The sequence below is a fragment of the Lithobates pipiens genome, unplaced genomic scaffold (assembly GCF_037356315.1).
Source record: "Lithobates pipiens isolate NorthernLeopardFrog02 unplaced genomic scaffold, aLitPip1_a1.2 Scaffold_28, whole genome shotgun sequence".
NCBI classification, from domain to species: Eukaryota; Metazoa; Chordata; class Amphibia; order Anura; family Ranidae; genus Lithobates; species Lithobates pipiens.
The window spans coordinates 60,608,347-60,633,669 of record NW_027507789.1 but is presented as its reverse complement, the minus strand read 5'-3'; the positions used below and the strand labels follow the sequence as shown (position 1 = coordinate 60,633,669).

Below are 25,323 nucleotides of genomic sequence, written 5' to 3'. Positions count from 1 at the left end.
GGGCAAATGTATTTTGCTTTTCACATCATTTTGCCCTCGTTCACACTGAGGGGGGTTTGAAATTGTGCGAGTTCAGCTGAACTTGCACGATTTCAAAACCACATTTCAGTGCGAGTTTGGGGGGGATTTGACAGACATCTGTGTGGGTTCATGCAAAGATGTCTATTGAAATTGCCCCCCGAAATCGCCAAAAGTAGGGCAGGAACTACTTTTGGGAATCGGTACAGTGCCGTTGCCGGCAATAGGCTCCGATTTGGCATGTGATTTGACACATTCAAATCGGCCCGATGTAAACAGGGGCTAAGACATGCTTCTGAGATCATATAGCATCTTAATTTCACTGGGACTCTGTTGCTGAGGTCTCTGCACATACAGTATGTGACTAGTTCTATCCAGCTGTCAATGGCCATGGGCATTTTTGTGATCTCAGTTTTTCTGTTGGATAGTAGGGATCCTACAGAACCAACATTTTTTTTAAATCTCTTTTATTAGTTTTCAGAGATAGTATATACAAACAAAAGAGAACAATAATAAAGATGAGCGATGAAACAGAACCAACAATTATAGTGAGAAGGATTTGTTGCTGGAGTATATGAGACTTATAAGAAACAAGTGTGTGATTCATCTCGCTAGCTTTAACCAAAAAATGAAGCACACAGGCCCTTGAAAACAGACAGCAGAATAGGGCTGTTTAGGTCCATTCCTAATCAATGCTATGAATGAATAGGACAATATGTTTCTTATGATCTAAAAAAACAGTTACTTTTGCCACCAGGAGTAGCACTCAGGCAAGGTCCCTGATGTGATAAGCCTGGGTATTAAAGGATTATGCCCTGTACACACGGTCGGACTCTCAGACGGAAAATGTGTGATCGGATCATGTTGTCAGAAAATCTGATTGTGTGTGGGCTCCATCTGACTTTTTCCTTCGGAATTTCCGACACACACAGTTTGAGAGCAGGATCTTAAATTTTCTGACAACAAAATCCAATTGTTTAATTTCCAATCGTGTGTAGACAATTCCGATGGACAAAGTGGCACGCATGCTCAGAATAAATTAAGAGACCACAGCTATTGGCTACTGGCCCGTTTATAGTCCCGTCGTACATGGTTTACGCCACCTCGTTCTGAACGATCGGATTTTCTGACCACTTTGTCTGACCGTGTGTATGCAAGACAAGTTTGGCACAAAATCCATCAGAAAAAATCAGATGGATTTTGTTGTCGGAATGTCCGACCGTGTGTACAAGGCATTAGAGTTAAGGTTACGGTCTGCACCAATTGGTTTTTGTTTGCTTGCAAATCCCATTTGAAGCAGTCATAAGGAGGTCAACTGCCAGTCATATGCACTTGTCAATAAATTCTAAATGATCTCAGAAGTGTCTCACTTAATGTAAAACCAAAGTCCAACACAGGCCTTTAGAGTAAGGATTTTAGGGGTTGTGTTAGATTAAAATTTAGGGTTAAAGTGATTGTAGAGGAATTTTTCTTTTAAAATAATCAACATGTCTATACTTACCTGCTCTATCCAATAGATTTGCACAGAGCAGCCCCGATTCTCCTCTCCTTGGGTCCCCCACCAGCACTCCTGGCTCCTCCTCTCTTGCTGGTGCTCTCATCAGGAAACTGAATCCCATGGGCTCACTTCCGAGCCCCTCTGCTGTGTCCATTGACACAGACAGCGTGACTTAGCCCTGTCCCCACTCCCTTGTCACTGGAGTTGACTGACAGGAGTGGAAACCAATGGCTCTCCTGATATCAATCTGCCCAATGAGGAGGGAGACAGCGGTGAGAGCTGCTGCTCTCATGCACGTCGCTGGATCGGATCGGGCTCAGGTAAGACTAAGGCAGGGGGCTGGGAAGATCCTGCAGCAGAGAAGGTTTTTTTTTACCTTAAAGCAGAGATATGCAATTAGTGGACCTCCAGCTGTTGCAGAACTACAAATCCCATGAGGCATAGCAAGATTCTGACTGCCACAAGCATGACACCCAGAGGCAGAAGCATGATGGGACTTGTAGTTTTGCAACAGCTGGAGGTCCGCTAATTGCATATCCCTGCCTTAAAGCATAGAATGCATTAAGGTAAAAAACCTTGAGGATTTAGAATTACTTGAAAGCTGAACTCTAGACCAATAAATCCATGCACATTTAAAATTAATGTATGGAAACTGCTTTACCTGCCAATGATTGTCACTTCTATTCAGCCTGTAATCCCCTGTCAGATAATACAGCCAGGATGGTGACCTCACTACTCTCCACTGCAATTAAAGAACCAATCTTGGTCACCTGCCCACCTAGCCTGCCAACTAGACAATGAAGGAACTGCAGAACATTGATTAGATCATCTCTCTGTTTTCCTGTTCTAAAAGCATGCTCACATTATTGAATTACAGCACTGTTCACAGCATCAAAGCCCTGATGTGCCGACGGGGCTACCCCTCCTTCTTCTGCTTTGGGGCTGCTGTGGGTAGGAATAAAAAAGGTGGGTAGCTGGACAGATTTGGGTATTTATGACAGTAAAAATAAATTGAATGTTCTTCTAATAAGTGCATAACTAAAGCTTTATATTGGCCCAGGGTTTAGCTTTAAGGTTAAGTGTTTGGTTTCAGGGTTAAGTGTTAAATATTTGGGCCAGATTTAGAGTTAGGACATTGTTAGGGGTTATGTTAAAATATAACTGTATCTTTAGAACAAGTTGTCCTTAAACCATGTCCTCACCATCCTAAATACAGTTGACCCAGCCCTCTTCATCTTGTACTTGCGAGCCATGGCCCCTTTCATTCCTATGGGGTGCTGCACTAATGGCTGCCTCCATAGGTCCTTGGGAATACAGATATTCCCATAGAAATGATTAAGGCTGCAGCGAGCATGTACAGCATGAAGAAGAGATGGTGGGGATGTTTTTAGGAGTAAGGCTATGCAGCTCTGGGAAGTTTCACACAATTAAAATCACTAGAGTGGGTTAGGAAAGTACTGGACTCAGGGGTATACCTTAAAGGACTAATTATACCATTTGTCCTATTTTACAGCCCATGTAAAGGAAGGGGGTACATGTTAAGGTCACAGTTAGTAATATGTTAAGTTTAGGGGTCAAGGCATGAGGTAGTGTACTTTAATCCACTTTTTTTAATATTGAAAACTCCATACCAAACACTACCAGCATGCAGTTCTCTGCTTTAAAACATAAGGTTCTTTAGCAACCTATATGGTGACTTGTGTTAGTCAAAACCAGGTGGCAAGAAAAAATAATTCAAATAGTGTGATTGATGCTGCTAATGAATTTGATGTTCTTTACTATCTGCGGGTCTTGGTAGGTGGTTTGGCTAATCATACAGCATAAAAATAAAACAAGCGTCTTTTTTTGGTTATAAGCCAATGTAGCCTTACCAACCACCCCATGGAGTGGAATGTGACCGCATACAATGAAACCATGGTCCATCATCTCAGCAATGACTTAGCAGAAGAACCAGAGATGGGTAGACTGATGTGGGCTGACAGCTGAGTAGTAAATGAAGAACTACTGATACCTCCTAATTATGTCATTATCATTTATGTTTTAAGATATGAAATAAGCCGAATACAGATATCTTCAAAAATCTATGGCTCTCTATGCAGTTTTTATGTCAGGTTGACTGCCTATACGGCAAGTCCAGATGTGGATCTGTCATACATAAAAAGCACTGGCATACTAGTCAAGGTTACTAATACCTTCAAACTTCAACAAATATAAAATCTATTTTCCTCAATGCAAAGGGGGGCACTGTACGGGTAAAAAAGTAAATAAACCAGCCAAAGGTTTTTCTGCATATTTTTTAAAACAAGAACACAGCTGCATCCCTTTATCCATTTACTTCCCTCTGAATTTTTAAAATGATTGTATGTGAATAACGTAATACCCAATATTAATGGAACAATTCAGATTATGTTTATACTTGTATGAGGGTTGTTACTCATTTATGTTGTGTGCACAATGATATGACCTGTGAACCTGTTAGTGAGCAATGTCTTCATTGTCCTTTTCTCAATGCATTGGTCTGATACCAGTTTAAAAGACCACATTTGTAAATAATACTGTATTCCTATAATGTGTAGGTAATGCATGTAATGATAGTATTCAGCATATTAACTCTTTTTTATTTTATGTGTGGTTCACATTCTTATCCATGTATACATGCAGACTAAGCTATCCAGTAAAAATGACAGTCATAGAAGTTGGGACAAACTATGACAATGTTGGTAGTTATGAATAGTGGCAATAAGTTTTGTTTTAGAGCGGAGTTCTGCCCCCCCCCCCCCCCCCCCCCAGCTAAAAATGAAAAGTCAGCAGCTACACATACTGTACCTACTGACTTTTACCTTTTAATATTAGGACACTTACCTGTCGTGGAATCCAGCGATGTTGGCACCCCAGCCGATGTTTCCATCAGCTCTCGGGTGCTGCCGTCATTGCCTGTAAGGGAAACTGGCAGTAAAGCCTTGCGGCTTCACAGTCGGTTCTCTTCTATGCATGCGCGAAGTGCTTTGCACTTTCTGAATGGCTCAACAGTGGGGGAAGGAGGAGGGAAGCTGAACTTCCTAGTGATCTTTTGGAAGTGGGAACGGATACCTGTCAAAAAAAAAAAAAGATAACCCCCCCCCAAAGGTGCCAAATGAGGAGGGAGCAGATAAGCGGGGTTCCAACTTTTGTGTGGAACTCCACTTTAAGTTATAGAAATTGATGTTCAGTCATTAAGGACCGGTTCACACTAATTCGATGGCAGACATTGCATGTAATTCACAGCGCATTGCTGTTCATATTACATGCGATGTCTGTGCGGTGCGATGTCAGCCACACAGATAGTATAGTATGGCTGATATTGCACCGCATTCGGTGCAAACACGCACAGGACCCTTTTTTCTGTTCGGACCAGAATGTTCACATATGTGATCCGATTCATGTCTGAACTGTCAGTTCGCAGTGCGATATGGGGGTGTCGTTAACATATAATGACACTCCCCAGCCGTTTGCATATTGCAGTGTGAACTGCTGTGTGTCGGGTACGATGCAGGAACCCGCAGTTGATTCACAGGGTTCTCGCATTGCAATAGTGTGAACAGGCCATTAGATAGAAAATTAACAGCCCCAATTTTCAGACTGTTACCGCCACTTTCCAGTTGCACAGTGTGTCTAAATTGTACACAGTCTAATAGGCACCAGAGTTTGACCATACTGCCCAGTGCATTTCATGATCTAGCAGATCTGGTCACACACACATACCTCCCTCCTTCTCTGCTATAGAAGTCTAAATGGGGAGGTTTTTGATGAGGGTGTGGCTGTCACTTATTTATGCAAGCATGGAACACTAGGAGAATAAGAAATACATTTTCACTGATAAAGAAAAATAATTGGTAAAAAAAAGAAAATATTTTTGCGCTTTGTGTCTAATTGGATGCAGCACACTAATTGTTGTAACTAAAATAGATAGGTGCGCTTCCCTTCCAAATTCATAAAGAATTAATTATTTACCATAAAGTGCTCGTGCTTGTGTAAACGATAACACATACAATCACTACAGATCAATAAAAACTGTGAACGTGCTAATTTATAGTGCAAACACATTAAAAAACAAATGTTATGTGGAAAGACCATGCAATATTCTTCCAGCAAGTGCACGGCATAAACAGCAGGTAAGTATTTCTCCACGTGACTACTCCAACAAGAAATAATCAGCTTCTTACCAGATATAAATGATCCCCCCTGGTTAGGGAGATCGATATGCACGCAATACAAATTAGCTTCTTTAAGCTGCCTCTTACCAGATGTAATTGATCCCCTATGGTAAGTAAGATCAATACGCTCTTAATTCAAAAAAAGCTTCTTTAAAATGCCTCCTTCAGCCAGCACACTTTCCCAGGTCACCAGCAAGCCAGACTCAAAAGAGTTAACAGCATAGCATGTAAAGTTAATGTATCCTCAAGAAATCACAAAGGAGCCAACATGGTATAATACCGCCAAACAGGATGTATACTTGCTCCATCCTCCTGACGATGCTCATTGGTAGCAAAACATGTCAGGCAGGGCCTAGATAGTGATGACACGCCCACTGTGCCTTGGAAGCTCGGTATTTCTCTGTTTGTGCTCTCTGTTCCTGTGTACTGTAAGTATGTATTTGGCTGAAAAATAAAGGTATCCTGTTTGGCGGTATTAAACTATGTTGGCTTCTTTGTGATTTCTTGAGTATACATTCCCTTTACATGCCATGCTGATAACTCTTCTACAAGTCTGGCTTGCTGGAGATCTGGGAAGTGTGCTAGCTGAAGGAGGAGGTTTAAAGAAGCTTTTTTGATATGAGTGTATTGATCTTCCTTACCATAGGGGATCAATTACATCTGGTAAGAGGCTGATTGTTTTTTGGTGGAGTAGTCTCATGGAGAAACACTTACCTGCCATTTATACCTTGCACTTGCTGGAAGAATTACATGGACTTTGCACATAAAAAAAAAATTGCACTATAAATTAGTACGTTCACAGTTTTTATTGGTCTGTACTGATTGTATTGCTCTGGTCACAGTAAAAAAATAATCGTGAAAAAATTTGATGAAAAAGGACAAAATGTTTAAAAATTTGAATTATTATTATTTTTTTTGCATACTGTCCCCAGTCAGTATTCCAGATCACCAGTTATATAATGACGCTGTACTGCACTGGTGACGGTATGTAAGAATAATAAAAAAATTTGAAAAAAAAAATTTTTTATTTTTTATTTCTTCATTTTTCAAAAAATTACAACTTCAAAAAACTCGCCGTGCCTCTTACTACATACATTAGTCTGTCTACTTTCCAAAAAAGGGGTAATTTGGGGGATATTCGTATTGTTCTGGCATTTTAGGGCCTCAAGAAGTGAGATAGGCAGTACATCAGGATAGATCAATTTTCAAAAATATATATCATAGGTTTTGCAATCTATATCTTTCCTACAGACTAAATAATAAATACTGATTTGGATTATTTTCACCAATGAGATATAGCTGAATACATTTTGGCCTATATTTATGAAGAGAGATTATTTATTTGCAAAATGTTATAACAGAAATGAAAATGTTCACCATTTTTGTCCCTCTTTTTTTTTCTTGATAGAAAAGAATAAAAAAAAACAGTGGTGATTAAATACCAAGAAAATACATCTCTATTTGTGTGGAAAAAAAAATGAAAAAAATACAGGGGTTGATTTACTAAGTGCAAATAGACTGCACTTTTGAAACAACCAATCACATACAAGGAAAATAAAAGAACACCATTTTTTCTTCCACATGATTGGATGATGGAAGTCAGAAGAGCTTTTGCTAATTTACTAAGCTCTGGAGAAACTGCACTTGCAAAGTGCAACTGCACTTTCAAAAGTGAAGAGTAAATTTGACTTTAGTAAATCAACCCCACAGTGTTGCATGACTGAGTAATTGTCACTAAAAGCATGACAGCGCTAAAAGCTGAAAATTGGCCTGGGCAGGAATGGGGTGAAAGTGTCCAGTACTGAAGTGGTTAAACCATGGGAAAAAATAGTGACCATTGTAGGCATTTCTAATATAGCATGTCCCAACCATTGTCACTTTTGCCTGTTCAGCTTAGTCTACATGTAAGTGTAGAAAAATCTAAATAAAAAAAATATTAATATGAACATTGTAATATATAAGTATTAATTATATGCATTTTTAAGAATTCAATATTTTTGGGATAGTGATGTGCTTATTGTACACAGGACATTCAACTGCAGCTAACTGTAGTGAGACACTTCAATACCTCTCACTGGAACCTCAAACAGAACATGCTAGGTTTACACTAAAAAGTGTTAATGTTTTCAATGTGCAGTGTATACAAAATTGTGTACATTTCTGTTTCATTAATAAATACAAACTGATCATTTATATACTGAAATTGTCCTGTAAGCATTCTGTATAAAAGTCTCTACAACGCATGCTATTGTGCATTACTGCATTCTGAACACTAGATGGAGACCAAGTTTCATACATTGGTATGATTATGACACTAGTCACAGTAGGAGCATGCTCATGCACACAGTTTATTACCATAGCAGTTTAAAGTTTAACTTTTTGGGAAAAACAAAAAAATGCACATATTTTTGAAGAAAAAAAATGTATTTATTAATATTTCCCCCAGGAGCCTGCAAAACATTGCATCTGTGGATCACAGGGGGTACAGTGTCAGGCCCTACAGCTTTCCGCCTGTACCTCTTTATGGCTGTCAGTTTGAAAGCTGCACTGCTTGTGAATGAAACTAGGAGCTCACTCATCAGCACCCTCAAAGTTCATTGAGAATTGCAAGCCATCTGCTATGGTGGCACTTGTAGTTCATTCGTTCACAGATTTCTGTGTATGAATTACATGGTTGTGTGGGCGGAGCCCTGCACAGCTGCGCTGTTTTTGAAAAGTGACAGCGGATGCTAGGAGAGGATCCCCTGCCTGCTGTCACTGTGTGTGTGTGTGGGGGGGGGGGGGGGGGGGGGGATCTGAAGCATGTTACAGATTGCATCGTAAATATGGATGTACCATGCTGTAAAAGGTGAGCTTTGGAGGCTGATCAAAAAAAGGTATTTCCAACTTTAACCACTTCAGTCCCGGAAGATTTGGCTGCTGAATGACCGGCCATTTTTTGCGATTCGGAACTGATTAGCTTTAACTGACAATTGCATGGTCATGCAACGCTGCACCCAAACAAAATTGACGTCCTTTTTTTCCCTACAAATAGAGATTTGTTCAACCTTCAGTTAGAATCACCTCCCAGGGAACACAGTTAACCTCTCGATTGGCCCCTAGTGTTAACCCCTTCACTGCCAGTGACATTTTTACAGCAATCAATGCAATTTTATAGCATTGATTGTTGCCAATGGTTCCAAAAATGTGTCAAAATTGTCCGATGTGTCTGCCATAATGTCGCAGTCACAATAAAAATCGCAGATCATCACCATTACTAGTAAAAAAAATATAATAATAATAATAAAAATGCTATAAATCTATCTCCTATTTTGTAGACGCAATAACTTTTGCATAAACCAATCAATATATGCTTATTGCGATTTTTTTCTACAAAAATATGTAGAAGAATACATATCGGCCTAAACTGAAGAAAAAAAATGTTTTTTATATATTTTTGGGGGATATTTATTATAGCAAAAAGTATAAAATAATGTGTTTTTTTCAAAATTGTCGCTCTTGTTTTGTTTATAGTGCAAAAAATAAAAACCGCAGAGGCGATCAAATATCACCAAAAGAAAGCTCTATTTTTGGGAAAAAAAAGGACGTCAATTTTGTTTGGGTACAACGAAGCACGACCGCGCAATTGTCAGTTAAAGCGACGCAGTCCCGAATCGCAAAAAGTGCTCTGGTCAGGAAGGGGGTAAATTCTTTTGGGGCTGAAGTGGTTAATGATAATTTGCATTGAGAAAATAATGAGTAGAACTGGCTACAGTATGAGCTCTGAATGGTGTTTGAACCGTTGCTATTACACTAACAATATCGTATGTCATAGCCACATAAACATGCCATTGGCATTGATGGGGATGGAGTGGTAGAAAAAGACAGTTTGCACACTCTTTGTCAGTACATCTAGGACCGACAGCTACAAAAGTAAAATAAACTGGTATATGGTTCAGCTAGGATTTAAAGTGGAAATAAATCCCAAGATTTACCTCTTTTCCAAAACAGTTACATTTAGGCCATGAATATTAACTGTCACAGTTGGCTGGTCTCAACACTGATCACATGTAGCACCATGGCAACTGCAGATCAAAGGCTAAGATGGCGGCTTCATTGGCTGTAAAGGATAGGAGGGTTTAGTTCCACTTTAAGTTCTGGGTGGGCAGAGCCAACGTAGGTGAACTATGCAATGCCTGAGCATCTATAAGGGGGATGCATTGTTAAAAATAATAATAATAATAATTTAGCTAAAAAAGTACACGTGCATGGAAATAAACCTTTGACCGTTTTATCACCTGAGGTATTGTAGTGATTAATGAAGGGTGACTGGGTCAGTGTGAAGGGATAAGGGATAATGTAACAGACATGTTAATGAGTATTACGGGAGTCTAAATACTAACACATTGGGTGCAGCATCTTACCACACAGTGTCTGGGCACTGTACGTGTTACAGGGATGTGAGATCAGAGGTCAACTCTATCCTGAAAGGCAAATTCATGGTGCTTACCATCACACAATGTACAAGGAACACATCACATGTGGACAACAAAGTGATGGAGGCATCCGTTTTGTGAGGATATTGTGTGTTCGCTCACTAAGTGCACAAAATGGCTGCCCCCACCATTCACTGAAGACCAATAACTTAATAACTGTACCTCCTCACTAACAACATAGTTAGAGCATTATGACAATTTTCTGTGACTTAATATTGAATGATGATCAGAGTAGAGATGTATTTATCTTTTTAAATATCTACAGCAAAAACTTTTTTTGTTGTTGTTCTGTGGCCCAGTTGAGGATATTTCCCCCTACTTTCTTGTCAGGACAGGATGAAAAGGGAAATCATTCTTTATATCAGCAATACAACTTCAGTAAAGAACATTACATCTATTAGGGTTTACACCAGTATGGATCCGACATGTTCCGAACCTCTGGGTCAAAGATACAAAGGTTCAGTAAAATGAACAACGGGTTAGAACTTCTGTCATGTAATTATTATTGTCTTCCCATCCAATTGACAACTGCTCTTCTCATTTCTTGTCCTGCTCCTCAGGCATAGGAAGTTAGGTGAAATCTCCCTAACGGAGATCACAGAAAATGATAAAAAATTGTCACACATAGTTAATAAAGTCTATCTGACTAGAGTTAGGCCTTATTCAAGCAAACCTTACATCAGGGGTCTCAAACTGGCGGCCCTCCAGCTGTTGAAAAACTACAAGTCCCATCATGCCTCTGCCTGTGGTAACCATGATTGTAACTGTCAGCCTTGCAATGCCTCATGGGACTTGTCGTTTTGCAACAGCTGGAGGGCCACCAGTTTGAGATCCCTGCCTTACATGTACTGTAAATAGAACATCCACTTACATTCATTACTCTTAACCACCCCTAAATACAAAAAAAAAAAAAAAGATCCCCAAAAAAAAATTGACCTTGTCCTGACTTCTGACGCTTTAAGGAGGTGGTGAAGAGCACAAGAAAGCGTTGGGAGTTTGGGTGCCCAGCCCTCCCAGAAGGCACAGTAATCTCACTAGGGCTGCAACTAACGATTATTTTCATAATCTATTAGTTGGCCGATTATTGTTTTGATTAATCGATTAATCATATAATATGCAAACCTGTCCCATAGGAAACCATGTAAAATGAACTGTAGTGTGTTTCTGCAAAAAGCACCAAAAAACGCATAGGTGTAAACCAGGCCTAAGATGTTTAGTATCAGTAGCATGCTTTTTTTTGTATCACCTGTCATAATGGGGTTAAAAAACGAAAACTATCCCTTTATAGCACAAAAAGAGCAAATAATCGCTACTATAAGGGGTTCATTTATACTGTGAAACAGTGAAAGTAATAATATATATTACTTATATCATATATATAATAAATACACCCAGAAGTAGGATATATGGGCATTTTAACTAGGGGTCAGACACAAAGGGTGGAAGGGAAATATAAATCTTTTATATTAAAGCAGTACTAAAAGCTGATTTTTTTTTTTTCATTGATATGATCATTTTAAATATAATTCACAATACTGGTAAAAGTTTACTTTAAATGTACTTGTAATGCTTTCTATTATCTCTAGTCTATCAGCCTCCCAACTTCATTGGGTTAAGATGCTGATCTTCCCTGCACAGAGTCTTTAAAGTGACTTTTTTTTAAACAACAAACATGTTATACTTACCTGCTCTGTGCAGTGGTTTGCACAGAGCAGCTCCGATTCTCATTTTCTGGGGTCCTCCTCCTGGCTTCAGAGTGCCCCAATAGCAAGCTGAAAATTATAGTATAGAGTGCCCCCTATAGCAAGGTAAAAAAAAAAAAAAAAACTTCTGCCTTTAGAACCACTCACTTCCTGCCCAGGACTACATGTCCCATGAGGCATTGCTCCTCACACATTCACAAGTTCTTAGGCACTTACTCACATGTATGGACGGTGTACTGAGCTGTATGTGTGCTGCACTGTATTTGGTAATATGTAAACCAATATTGCATTCTGTATGCAGCCCAACTAATAGGCTAGCTGATTAATCGATTATGAAAATAGTTGTCAACTATTTTCATAAATCGATTAATCAATTAGTTGTTTCGGCCCTGGGTCTCACCCATGTATCTGAGAAGCGTGGAAGCTGGGCTAAAGTATTTTTTATTATTATTTTTGGACATTTCTTCAATGGCTTGTAAGCCCATTTGTGTTTACTGGGGTGGGGTTATAAGTATCAAAGATTTTCCCATTTTCATGGAAGGTCCACTAAATAACTTTTTTCTAAAGTGTTACTTTTTTCTTAGATAATGTGCAAGTGTAGCAGTCTGTCTTATGATTAAGTGGTACAGATCTGCTTTATAGGGTGATCAGTTTAATGATGGGATCACCAGCCGGGAAGTGACATATTAAAAATGACTAAATTATATCTTAATTCTTCAAATATAATCCATACAAATTTGCTACTTAGTGGTCCTTTTAACCTCCCTGGCGATATGATTATGTCAGATTTTTGATGGTCAAAGCAGTACAATGTTTTGCATGGAAATTTGGCATTTTATATTGTAGGCCTGTAATTCTTAGGAATAACACACTTAAATCTGTCCAGACAAGAGTCTAGTAGGCATCCCGGGTATGATAAAGTTTTAAATACGAAATCCTAAATTCTAATATAATAAAAGACTATAAATAATTATAACAAATAATATAATATTAATAAAATGTATTCAATAATGTAATCAAAACAAAAACACAGAAATTTGCTCAGTTGCAGAATTGTCGCTGTTATTACTTTCAGTGTTTGATGACGAATTTCCCCACGATTAACTATCGCTCAATTCTGCAAGTGATTCAAATTTATTATCAATGTTTTCTAGCTGGTCTAAAACAGCTTTTGACGTTAAAGGACACTTTTTGGTTGCTATGGACATTCTCAAGTTTCCAGGCAGAAAGAACAGTATATATAATATAAAATTGCACGCAGGTCACTGGACAAAGCATTAGGGACAAAAGGGATGTGAAATAATTTGATGCAGTAATGTAATCTGTAAGATTACAGTGTACTGTATGTATTATGTGTTTTTTACTTTTTAAAATTGGTGCCAGGCTCCGTCCCCGTGCGTTGTGATGCTCACAGGGAACGGAGCCTGGCACTGTGATAGATCGGGCGGAGGACACGGCTCGCACACAGAGCGGGGGGACATCGCAGGATCCTGGGGACAAGGTAAGTAACTTTGCCTGGAGCCTGCAATGCAAGTGTGACACAGGGTTACCGCTTTTGTTAATGTAAATTCACCCCAAGCCACACTCGGGAATACCGCCATGGAGGTTCATCTATTTTTCATGAAATCACTTCTAATTGTGTTTCTTTCTGCCACTGTGCAGTTCGTTTTGCACAGAGTGGCCCCGATCCTCCTGTTCTGGGGTCCCTCGGCGGCTGTCTCAGCTCCTCCCTGCAATAGCTAACCCCCCTCTGGGAAGCTCTATCGTGAGGGGGTTAGCTTGCGGGACCGCTCCCTGTCATACACGCTGCATTCATAGACATGGTCCCGCCCCCAGCGGCCGCATCATTGAATGTGATTGACAGCAGTGCGAGCCAATGGCTGTGCTGCTATCAATCTATCCTATCTATCCAATCAACAGCCAGACTCCGTGGAGAAGAGGACGCTGAGGGATACACACAGCAGATGAACGGGCTCAGGTAAGTAAACGGGGGGGGGGGGGGGGGGTGTCATTGCGAACCTTTACAACCCCTTTAAGAAGACATACTTAAATATTTTTAATAAGCATAGTTTAGCGTCACTTTAAGGTCCCAACCCGTTTACTATAACTACAGCTGTTAGCATACCTCCCAACTTTTTGAGATGGGAATGAGGGACACCTATCAGAAAAAGTATGCAGGCATAGGACACACCCCTTGCCACGCCCCCCTAAAGGAGAATTGTACAAAAAAAAGATTGGTTAAACCCACAAGTGCTTTTTTTACCACTACTATTCCTTTATATTGGCTTTTAGAAAAACAAATGCAGCAATTTAGAAATCAGATGAAAGGTTTAGCACTGGAAAACACTTTTTGATAGATAAAAAGTGCATTTTATATACATCTATATAGATCAGACCAAAATGAGGGACAAATGAGGAGGAATGAGGGACAGAGGGACATTGCTCCAAATCAGGGACAGTCCCTCAAAATCAGGGAAAGTTGGGAGCTATGTGTTAGTAACAGCCTGACCCACCACACTTGTGCTCCTGCTTGTGTATATCTCCATGTGTACAGATCAGTGCAGGCTCCCATAATATGTGTGTTCATGTATTAATGGGTGTGTATACAAGTATTGCAAGAAAAATAAATCAATATCCTGATATGGAACTCCCCAGCTGATTAGGGTGTGGATCTGTGCTGGTGGATCTTTAAGAAGTGAATCACCTTGAAATGACTGTATCTTGATTTGGTATATTTGTATAGGCTTGTGATGCATGTACTGTGTTCAGAGGGGAATGGCAGCACTTACTATAGAGTTTCCACCTCATCCCTTTAAACCCAAACAAATATTAATTACACAGGTTCTGAGGCTAATTTAATCCGGATACGTGAGTTTAATTACCACCTTAATCTGCCTCAGAACCTGTGTAATTAATATGTGTTCAGTTTTAAAGGGATAAGCTTACCGTCATGTGTACACTGTAAGGCCTGGTTCACACCTATGTATGTTTCATTGCGTTTTCAGTTTTGCAGAAACACACTACAGTCCATTTAATAAGGTTTCCTATGGGTCACGTTCACATCTGTACATTTTATGGAAAGGGCCCGAGACCAGCAGGTTCTTCTTTTGGTTCCATAGACTTCAATGGATCAAAAATGTGCATCGAAAAATGCAAAATTCACCCGGAATATGCATCCTGCATAGGTGTGACCCAAGCCTAAGAGTATTAAAGGGGAAGTCCACCCTAAGACCTTGTACATACGGTCGGACATTCCAACAACAAAACCTGTCAGATTTTGTCTGAAACTGGTGTTGCATACACACGGTCGGACAAAGTTTACAGAAAATCCGCTCGTTCGTAACAGGATGACGTTATTTTGTTACGAAGGGACTACGTTCAGGCTAGTAGCCAATAGCTTTGGTTTAGGAATTTAATCTGAGCATGCGTGGCACTTTGTCCGATTGGAATTCTCTACAAACAATCGGACAAAGTCCGATCGGATCATGTTGTCGGAAAATTTTATAGCCCAGCTCTAAAACTTTGTTGGTCGGATACTCCGACAGAAAGAGTCCGATGGAGCCCACCCAGATTATCCGACAACACGGTCCGATCGGACATTTTCCGTCAGAATGTCCAACCGTGTGTACAAGGGCTAACAGTAAAATTGCTACATCTATCTAACGCTGTAAAGAAGAAATCGCTATACATACCTTTTTTAAAGCCGATTCAGTCTAGTCTCCAGCAGCAGAAGCTCTGCAGAGGACACAGCCTAAAACAGCTGTGAAATTAATAGGAAGTGACGTCACCCATAAAGTTACTATGGGGCTTCCATTTTTTTGGCTGCCTCCTCTGCACCCACCTCCACAGCCAAGCTGCCGCTGACAGCTCAGTGTGGAATCAGACCAGAGTGGCTTCAGAAAAGGTATGCATAGTAATTTCTCCTTTACAGGGCTAGATAGATTAGTCTCAGGTCATGGATGTCTGTAGATGTAGTGATGTTAGGGTGGACTTACCCTTTAAGTCCAACAAAAACTTTTCTTTTTAGGCTGGGTTCACATACAGTATCTCACAAAAGTGAGTACACTCCTCACATTTTTGCAAATATTTTATACTTTTTCATGTGACAACAATGAAGAAATGACACTTTACTACAATGTAAAGTAGTGAGTGTACAGCTTATATAACAGTGTAAATTTGCTGTCCCCTCAAAATAACTCAACACACAGCCATTAATGTCTAAACCGCTGGCAACAAAAGTGAGTACACCCCTAAGTGAAAATGTCCGAACTGGTCCCAATAAGCCATTTTCCCTCCCTGGTGTCATGTGACTCGTTAGTGTTACAAGGTCTCAGGTATGAATGGGGAGCAGGTGTGTTAAATATAGCTACATAGTAGGCGAGGTTGAAAAAAGACACAAGTCCATCAAGTCCAACCTATGTGTGTGATTATATGTCAGTATTACATTGTGCATCCCTGTATGTTGCAGTCAGTCAGGTGCTTATCTAATAGTTTTTTGAAACTAGCAATGTCCCCCTGCTGAAACCACCGTCTGTGGAAGGGAATTCCACATCCTTGCCGCTCATACAGTAAAGAACCCTCTATGCAGTTTAAGGTTAAACCTCTTTTCTTCTAATTTTAGTGAGTGGCCACGTGTCTTATTAAACTCCCTTCCGTGAAAAAGGTTTATCCCTATTGTGGGGTCACCAGTACGGTATTTGTAAATTTAAATCATACCCCCTCTCAAGCGTCTCTTCTCCAAAGAGAATAAGTTCAGTGCTTGCGATCTTTCCTCGTAACTAATATCCTCCAAACCCTTTTATTAGCTTTGTTGCCATTCTTTGTACTTGCTCCATTTCCAGTACATCCTTCCTGAAGACTGGTGCCCAGAACTGGAAAACATACCCTAGGTGCTGCTGCACCAGAGTCCGGTAGAGTGGGAGCATCATCTCTTTATCCCTAGAGTTAATCCCCTTTTAATGCATGCCAATAGTCTGTTTGCTTTGTTAGTAGCAGCTTGGCATTGCATACTATTGCTGAGCCTATCATCTACTAGGATCCCCAGGTCCTTTTCCATCCTAGATTTTGCCACCCAAATGCATTATTTAAAAAAATTTCTACATTAAATCTCATTTGCCATGTAGTTGCCCACCCCATTAATTTGTTTAGATGTTCTTGCAAGGTTTCCATATCCTGCGGAGAAGTTATTGCCCTGCTTAGCTTAGTGTCATCCGCAAATACAGAGATTGAACTGTTAACTCCATCCTCTAGGGCGTTTATGAACAAATTAAACAGGATTGGTCCCAGCACAGAACCCTGGGGGACCCCACTTTCCGCCCCTGACCATTCCAAGTATTCCCCATTTATCATCTCCCGCTGAACTCGCCATTGTAGCCAGTTTTCAATCCATGTACTCTGCTCTCCTCCGCTGTGTATCTTTCGTGTTCTATCTTAACCGCCCCAATTGCACCCTACATATCTTGTTGCATTCTTTGTAAATTCTGAATGCTGTTGATGATCCTTTAGCCTTGTATTTTTTGAAGGCCTTCTCCTTTGCTTTTATATGCATTTTTACATTAGAGTTAAGCCATCCGGGACTTTGGTTCACTCTTTTAAATTTATTTCCCAAAGGGATACACTGGCTAATGCCCTTATACACCACAGTGGCCAAGAACATACAGCGGTTTAACAGGACAGGTTCCACTCAGAACAGGCCTCGCCATGGTTGACCAAAGAAGTTGAGTGCATGTGCTAAGTGTTATATCCAGAGGTTGTGTTTGGGAATGAAGTATGAGTGCTGCCAGCATTGCTGTAGAGGTTGAAGGGGTGGGGGGTCAGCCTGTCAGTGCTCAGACCATATTTGGCATACTGCATAAAATTGGTCTGCATGGCTGTAGTCCCAGAAGCAGTTTGCTGAAGACAAGCAGACTAAGGACATGGATTACTGGAACCATGTCCTGTGGTCTGATGAGACCAAGGTAAACCTATTTGGTTCAGATGGTGTCACGTGTGGGTGGCAGCAACCAGGTGAGGGGTACAAAGACAAGTGTGTGTCTTGCCTACAGTCAAGCATGGTGGTGGGAGTGTCATGGTCTAGGGCTGCATGAGTGCTGCCGGCACCAAGGAGCTACAGTTCATTGAAGGAACCATGAATGCCAACATGTACTGTGACAACCTGAAGCAGAGCATAATCCCCCTCCCTTCAGGGAATGGGCCACAGGGCAGTATTCCAATATGATAACGACCCTACCCACACCTCCAAGATGACCACTGCCTTGCTAAAGAAGCTGAGGGTAAAGGTGATGGACTGGCCAAGCATGTCTCCAGACCTAGACCCTATTGAGCATCTGTGAGGCCTCCTCAAATGGAAGGTGGAGGCACTCAAGGTCTCGAATGTCCACAAGCTCCGTGATGTCATCAAGGAGGAGTGGAAGAGCACTCCAGTGGCAACCTGTGAAGCTCTGGTGAACTCCATGCCTAAGAGATTTAAGGCAGTGCTGGAGAATAATGGTGGCCACACAAAATATTGACACTTTGGGCCCAATTTGGACATTCTCACTTAGGGGTGTACTCACTTTTGTTGTCAGTGGTTTAGACATTAATGGCTGTGTTTAATTATTTTGAGGGACAGCAAATTTAGACTGTTCTAGCTTCTAAAATCCCTACAACTGTGGCAGTGGGATCCCTCAAACAGAATTCCAAGTGCTACCACTGCCACAGCCATTGTTAAAGCCAAATAACCAGGTAGGAGAGTTATAGCCATAGCAGGTTGGAGGAGTTACAGCTCTGATGTAGAGATCCAACTGCTTCAGCCTTGGAAAAATAAAGAGGTCAATGAAGGTAATTAGGATGCTGGCACCTCCCATATAAATAAATTTAAGATATTGTGATGTGACACTTTAATAGGTATCTAAATACATAGCATATGTTGCACATAATCCTATCATACTTATTATATAAGCCCAGTAGAATGTTTTATCTGTGTGAATAATTTGTAGATGGTTCCAGGCAGATGCCCTTGGCAAGAAGCAAAAGACTAACTGGATACAACGCTTTGTACATTAGATAGGTATGAACTACAAAGCTTTCAGTTCATTGACCTGTCAAAATAGGGTAAATATAACTATTAAGACATGCTAAGGATTTTTTAAACATGCATCCATAATTCAATCAACATATATTTTTACATGACCGCACCATGTACAATTTATTTATACTGGCATACAGTAATGCCAAGATTTATGGAATTAACACTCAAAGAGTATATTATTTGTAGTTGGGAATTGCACATACAGTAGCTAACATTAGATTGCAAGCTCTTAAAGGGAGAATTGTAAAGACTCTTCACAAATTTATATCAAGCAAAACACAAACATATTATAGTAAGTTCGTAATGGCTCTAATAACATTGTTAACGCCCAACTTCAGATATTAGAAAAAATCTACACTTGCATTGGCCCTCCCCTGTGCTGCAAGGATTAAATGCTTGTTATTTCTAGGGGGTACAGGGACAAGCATTATTACTTATGACAGTCCCTTCGCTATTAAGCCTGCATTGTACATAGTGGGGACTGTGGACAAAAGCGGCCTAAACGGGAGGCTACAGGGAAAAACTCACACCACTGGAAGGATCCTAGTGGAGCACGGACTAAGGTAAGTATTTCTCCTTATTCCAGCACTTCTAGACATGAAGAGCATTTAACCCCTGTAGTATGGTGGGAATCACTGCAAGGGTAGATTTTCTCCTGGAGTTGGGCTTTAAAGAACACTTTTACATAAGAGATGCAATGAAGGATTGCAGGAAGAGAAGACACTGGGTTTTTTCTTGGAAAAGGTTTTAAGCCTCATTCACACATCCTAAGCAACCATGGTGCAGCAAGTACTGTATACCTGTGAATACCTGCAACTGGGATCCTGGTGGTCCAATCAGCGACAATCTGTCTGTGTCCAGGGGCAGGCATCTCTTCTTACCTGAAGGTAAATGCTGGATGTGCAGATACACTGCAGTGAACGGCCCCAACACTTGTTACCCTGCCAATCAGTTCAGAACAAGTTGAACAACCATTGCTAATCAGAACACCTGGAATTCCAGCCGCAAGTACCGGTAGTTATACATGCAGGGCCAAGGTCAATTAAGATGTGTGAATTAGTCCTTAGTGTATTTTTAAAAGATGAGCTTCAAAGTGACCCTGTGATTTACCCATGCAAGAAAAAAGGTTGACTGAAATTGGAACTAAACCCATTGATAAAAACAGTTACATTCCTGGCATTGGACTGTCACATTGGTTGTGTTCTCAACCAATCTGTAGAACTATCAAATGGCTGATGTCATAATTGATTGCATGTGTGGCAGCATTACATTTATAGTTTCATAGTTAGGTTGAATAAAGACAGCAGTCCAGCCTGAGTGAGTGTCTACAATTGTCCCTATCCCTGTACATTGCACACTCACATAGGTCCCTACCCTCAAGAAGCCCACAATCCAAGGTCCCCATTCATATACTAGGGCCAATTTTGGACAGAAGCCAATTAACCTACCTGCATATCTTTGGATTGTGGGAGGAAACTGGAGTACCCAGAGGAAACCCACGCAGGCACAGGGAGAACATGCAAACTCCAGGCAGGTAGTGTCGTGGTCGGGATTTGAACCAGTGACTAGTGATGGACGAACGTTTCGCCCGGCGGTCGTTTCGCGGCGAATTTCCGACATTCGCGGTCCGCACGTTCGAACGCCTTTTTCCGTCGTTCGCCGCGGCGGACTTACGTGTTTAATGTATACAAGAACTTTAACCTTTGGTGACACGTTTATCATGTGATACAGGACAGCCAATTGAGACATGACAGCACATGGACACTTGGACATTCCCCCTAACCTATAAATACACCCGATCCGGTGGCCATTTTACATTCTTTCTTCTGTTACGATAGGGACAGGTTCCTGTGTGGAGTAGGGAGAGATAAACCACTAGCTATTTGGTACACAAAAGTTCTTTTCAGGACTGGTATAGGTGTTAGGTGTTGATAGGTTTGCTGTGCTGCTGATTCTTGCAGCAGCCTGAGTGTCTTTTGTTAGTTTAGAGAAAGGGAAAGGACGGTGTATGCTACAGGGACAGCCAGATTAGTCTTTCATCATCATCATCATCATCATCATCATTAGCTGTTACTATCAAGGTCCACAAAAGAGCTGTTCCAGTAACCACTAATCGTTCTCTTTTTTTGCCAATTTGTATAGGGACAGGAAGGAAGCAGTGTTGTCAGGCAGTGAGGGTAATTTTAAAGACTTGCTGTTATTATTAGTTCCACAAAGGTTCTTTTCAGGACTGGTATCAGTGGTACAGTAATAGGCTTGTACATGTATAATATTCTTTCTTCCAAATATAGAAAGGATATTATACTTGACTGCTGCCCTTCTGCTGCAGTCTGCTAAACATTCACAACTCACTTGTTCCACAAAAGTTCTTATAAGGACTGGTAACTTGGTATAGGGTGCTACGGTACATAGGCTTGAGTGCGGTACAGTCTGCTGTTCTGTAAGGACCGCTATCGGTCCACAATAGATAGGGTTGACGTGCACCACTGCTGACCGCTGCCCTATACTGCAGCAGTCCTTCAGCGGTATAGGGACTGACGTACAGTCTGCTAATCACTAACACACAACCTGCTTGTTCCACAAAAGTTCTTATAAGGACTGGTAACTTGGTATAGGGTGCTACGGTACATAGGCTTGAGTGCGGTACAGTCTGCTGTTCTGTAAGGACCGCTATCGGTCCACAATAGATAGGGTTGACGTGCACCACTGCTGACCGCTGCCCTATACTGCAGCAGTCCTTCAGCGGTATAGGGACTGACGTACAGTCTGCTAAACACTAATACACAACCTGCTTGGTCCACAAAAGTTCTTATAAGGACTGGTAACTTGGTATAGGGTGCTACGGTACATAGGCTTGAGTGCGGTACAGTCTGCTGTTCTGTAAGGACCGCTATAGGTCCACAATAGATAGGGTTGACGTGCACCACTGCTGACCGCTCACCTATACTGCAGCAGTCCTTCAGCGGTATAGGGACTGACGTACAGTCTGCTAATCACTAACACACAACCTGCTTGTTCCACAAAAGTTCTTATAAGGACTGGTAACTTGGTATAGGGTGCTACGGTACATAGGCTTGAGTGCGGTACAGTCTGCTGTTCTGTAAGGACCGCTATCGGTCCACAATAGATAGGGTTGACGTGCACCACTGCTGACCGCTGCCCTATACTGCAGCAGTCCTTCAGCGGTATAGGGACTGACGTACAGTCTGCTAAACACTAATACACAACCTGCTTGGTCCACAAAAGTTCTTATAAGGACTGGTAACTTGGTATAGGGTGCTACGGTACATAGGCTTGAGTGCGGTACAGTCTGCTGTTCTGTAAGGACCGCTATCGGTCCACAATAGATAGGGTTGACGTGCACCACTGCTGACCGCTCACCTATACTGCAGCAGTCCTTCAGCGGTATAGGGACTGACGTACAGTCTGCTAATCACTAACACACAACCTGCTTGTTCCACAAAAGTTCTTATAAGGACTGGTAACTTGGTATAGGGTGCTAGGGTGCTACGGTACATAGGCTTGAGTGCGGTACAGTCTGCTGTTCTGTAAGGACCGCTATCGGTCCACAATAGATAGGGTTGACGTGCACCACTGCTGACCGCTGCCCTATACTGCAGCAGTCCTTCAGCGGTATAGGGACTGACGTACAGTCTGCTAAACACTAATACACAACCTGCTTGGTCCACAAAAGTTCTTATAAGGACTGGTAACTTGGTATAGGGTGCTACGGTACATAGGCTTGAGTGCGGTACAGTCTGCTGTTCTGTAAGGACCGCTATCGGTCCACAATAGATAGGGTTGACGTGCACCACTGCTGACCGCTGCCCTATACTGCAGCAGTCCTTCAGCGGTATAGGGACTGACGTACAGTCTGCTAAACACTAATACACAACCTGCTTGGTCCACAAAAGTTCTTATAAGGACTGGTAACTTGGTATAGGGTGCTACGGTACATAGGCTTGAGTGCGGTACAGTCTGCTGTTCTGTAAGGACCGCTATAGGTCCACAATAGATAGGGTTGACGTGCACCACTGCTGACCGCTCACCTATACTGCAGCAGTCCTTCAGCGGTATAGGGACTGACGTACAGTCTGCTAATCACTAACACACAACCTGCTTGTTCCACAAAAGTTCTTATAAGGACTGGTAACTTGGTATAGGGTGCTACGGTACATAGGCTTGAGTGCGGTACAGTCTGCTGTTCTGTAAGGACCGCTATCGGTCCACAATAGATAGGGTTGACGTGCACCACTGCTGACCGCTCACCTATACTGCAGCAGTCCTTCAGCGGTATAGGGACTGACGTACAGTCTGCTAATCACTAACACACAACCTGCTTGTTCCACAAAAGTTCTTATAAGGACTGGTAACTTGGTATAGGGTGCTACGGTACATAGGCTTGAGTGCGGTACAGTCTGCTGTTCTGTAAGGACCGCTATCGGTCCACAATAGATAGGGTTGACGTGCACCACTGCTGACCGCTGCCCTATACTGCAGCAGTCCTTCAGCGGTATAGGGACTGACGTACAGTCTGCTAAACACTAATACACAACCTGCTTGGTCCACAAAAGTTCTTATAAGGACTGGTAACTTGGTATAGGGTGCTACGGTACATAGGCTTGAGTGCGGTACAGTCTGCTGTTCTGTAAGGACCGCTATAGGTCCACAATAGATAGGGTTGACGTGCACCACTGCTGACCGCTCACCTATACTGCAGCAGTCCTTCAGCGGTATAGGGACTGACGTACAGTCTGCTAATCACTAACACACAACCTGCTTGTTCCACAAAAGTTCTTATAAGGACTGGTAACTTGGTATAGGGTGCTACGGTACATAGGCTTGAGTGCGGTACAGTCTGCTGTTCTGTAAGGACCGCTATCGGTCCACAATAGATAGGGTTGACGTGCACCACTGCTGACCGCTGCCCTATACTGCAGCAGTCCTTCAGCGGTATAGGGACTGACGTACAGTCTGCTAAACACTAATACACAACCTGCTTGGTCCACAAAAGTTCTTATAAGGACTGGTAACTTGGTATAGGGTGCTACGGTACATAGGCTTGAGTGCGGTACAGTCTGCTGTTCTGTAAGGACCGCTATCGGTCCACAATAGATAGGGTTGACGTGCACCACTGCTGACCGCTGCCCTATACTGCAGCAGTCCTTCAGCGGTATAGGGACTGACGTACAGTCTGCTAAACACTAATACACAACCTGCTTGGTCCACAAAAGTTCTTATAAGGACTGGTAACTTGGTATAGGGTGCTACGGTACATAGGTTTGAGTGCGGTACAGTCTGCTGTTCTGTAAGGACCGCTATCGGTCCACAATAGATAGGGTTGACGTGCACCACTGCTGACCGCTGCCCTATACTGCAGCAGTCCTTCAGCGGTATAGGGACTGACGTACAGTCTGCTAAACACTAATACACAACCTGCTTGGTCCACAAAAGTTCTTATAAGGACTGGTAACTTGGTATAGGGTGCTACGGTACATAGGCTTGAGTGCGGTACAGTCTGCTGTTCTGTAAGGACCGCTATAGGTCCACAATAGATAGGGTTGACGTGCACCACTGCTGACCGCTCACCTATACTGCAGCAGTCCTTCAGCGGTATAGGGACTGACGTACAGTCTGCTAATCACTAACACACAACCTGCTTGTTCCACAAAAGTTCTTATAAGGACTGGTAACTTGGTATAGGGTGCTACGGTACATAGGCTTGAGTGCGGTACAGTCTGCTGTTCTGTAAGGACCGCTATCGGTCCACAATAGATAGGGTTGACGTGCACCACTGCTGACCGCTGCCCTATACTGCAGCAGTCCTTCAGCGGTATAGGGACTGACGTACAGTCTGCTAAACACTAATACACAACCTGCTTGGTCCACAAAAGTTCTTATAAGGACTGGTAACTTGGTATAGGGTGCTACGGTACATAGGCTTGAGTGCGGTACAGTCTGCTGTTCTGTAAGGACCGCTATCGGTCCACAATAGATAGGGTTGACGTGCACCACTGCTGACCGCTGCCCTATACTGCAGCAGTCCTTCATCGGTATAGGGACTAAGAGTTTTGTCACAGGGTCATTTAAAAAATGACAGGCAGAGGAAGAGGCAGGCCCTTCCGCAGGGGTGGTAGGGGTAGGGCAGGAGCAACAGGCTTGAGCCAAAGTGGGAAGTTGCAGAAGGTGCGTTCAATTACTTTAAAGGATGCACCAGACTTGGTTGAGTGGCTCGCTCAGCCTTACTCTTCTGCACCCTCCTCATCCTCTCGATCTGCACCCTCTTCTTCACTCTCTGCTATGTGCACCCCCAAAGACACTACCACCAACAACACGACCACCACCACCACCACCACATACCTTCCGC

General features: G+C 42.0%; 1 protein-coding gene across 4 annotated transcripts in view; it reads right to left on the bottom strand.

The window, feature by feature from the left end:
- Positions 1-25,323, bottom strand: part of MXRA7 (matrix remodeling associated 7) — a 107,654-nt gene that overhangs the window by 9,360 nt on the left and 72,971 nt on the right. The window contains exon 4 of one of the 4 annotated variants that reach the window (XM_077459291.1): positions 10,092-10,172. The exons of 2 other annotated variants lie outside the window; for them this stretch is intronic. In XM_077459291.1, coding sequence (XP_077315417.1) covers positions 10,139-10,172 — 34 coding nt within the window. In that variant the 3' untranslated portion in view covers positions 10,092-10,138. The remainder of the gene's footprint in view (positions 1-10,091; positions 10,173-25,323) is intronic. One more of the 4 variants, XM_077459289.1, reaches the window with a different exon arrangement.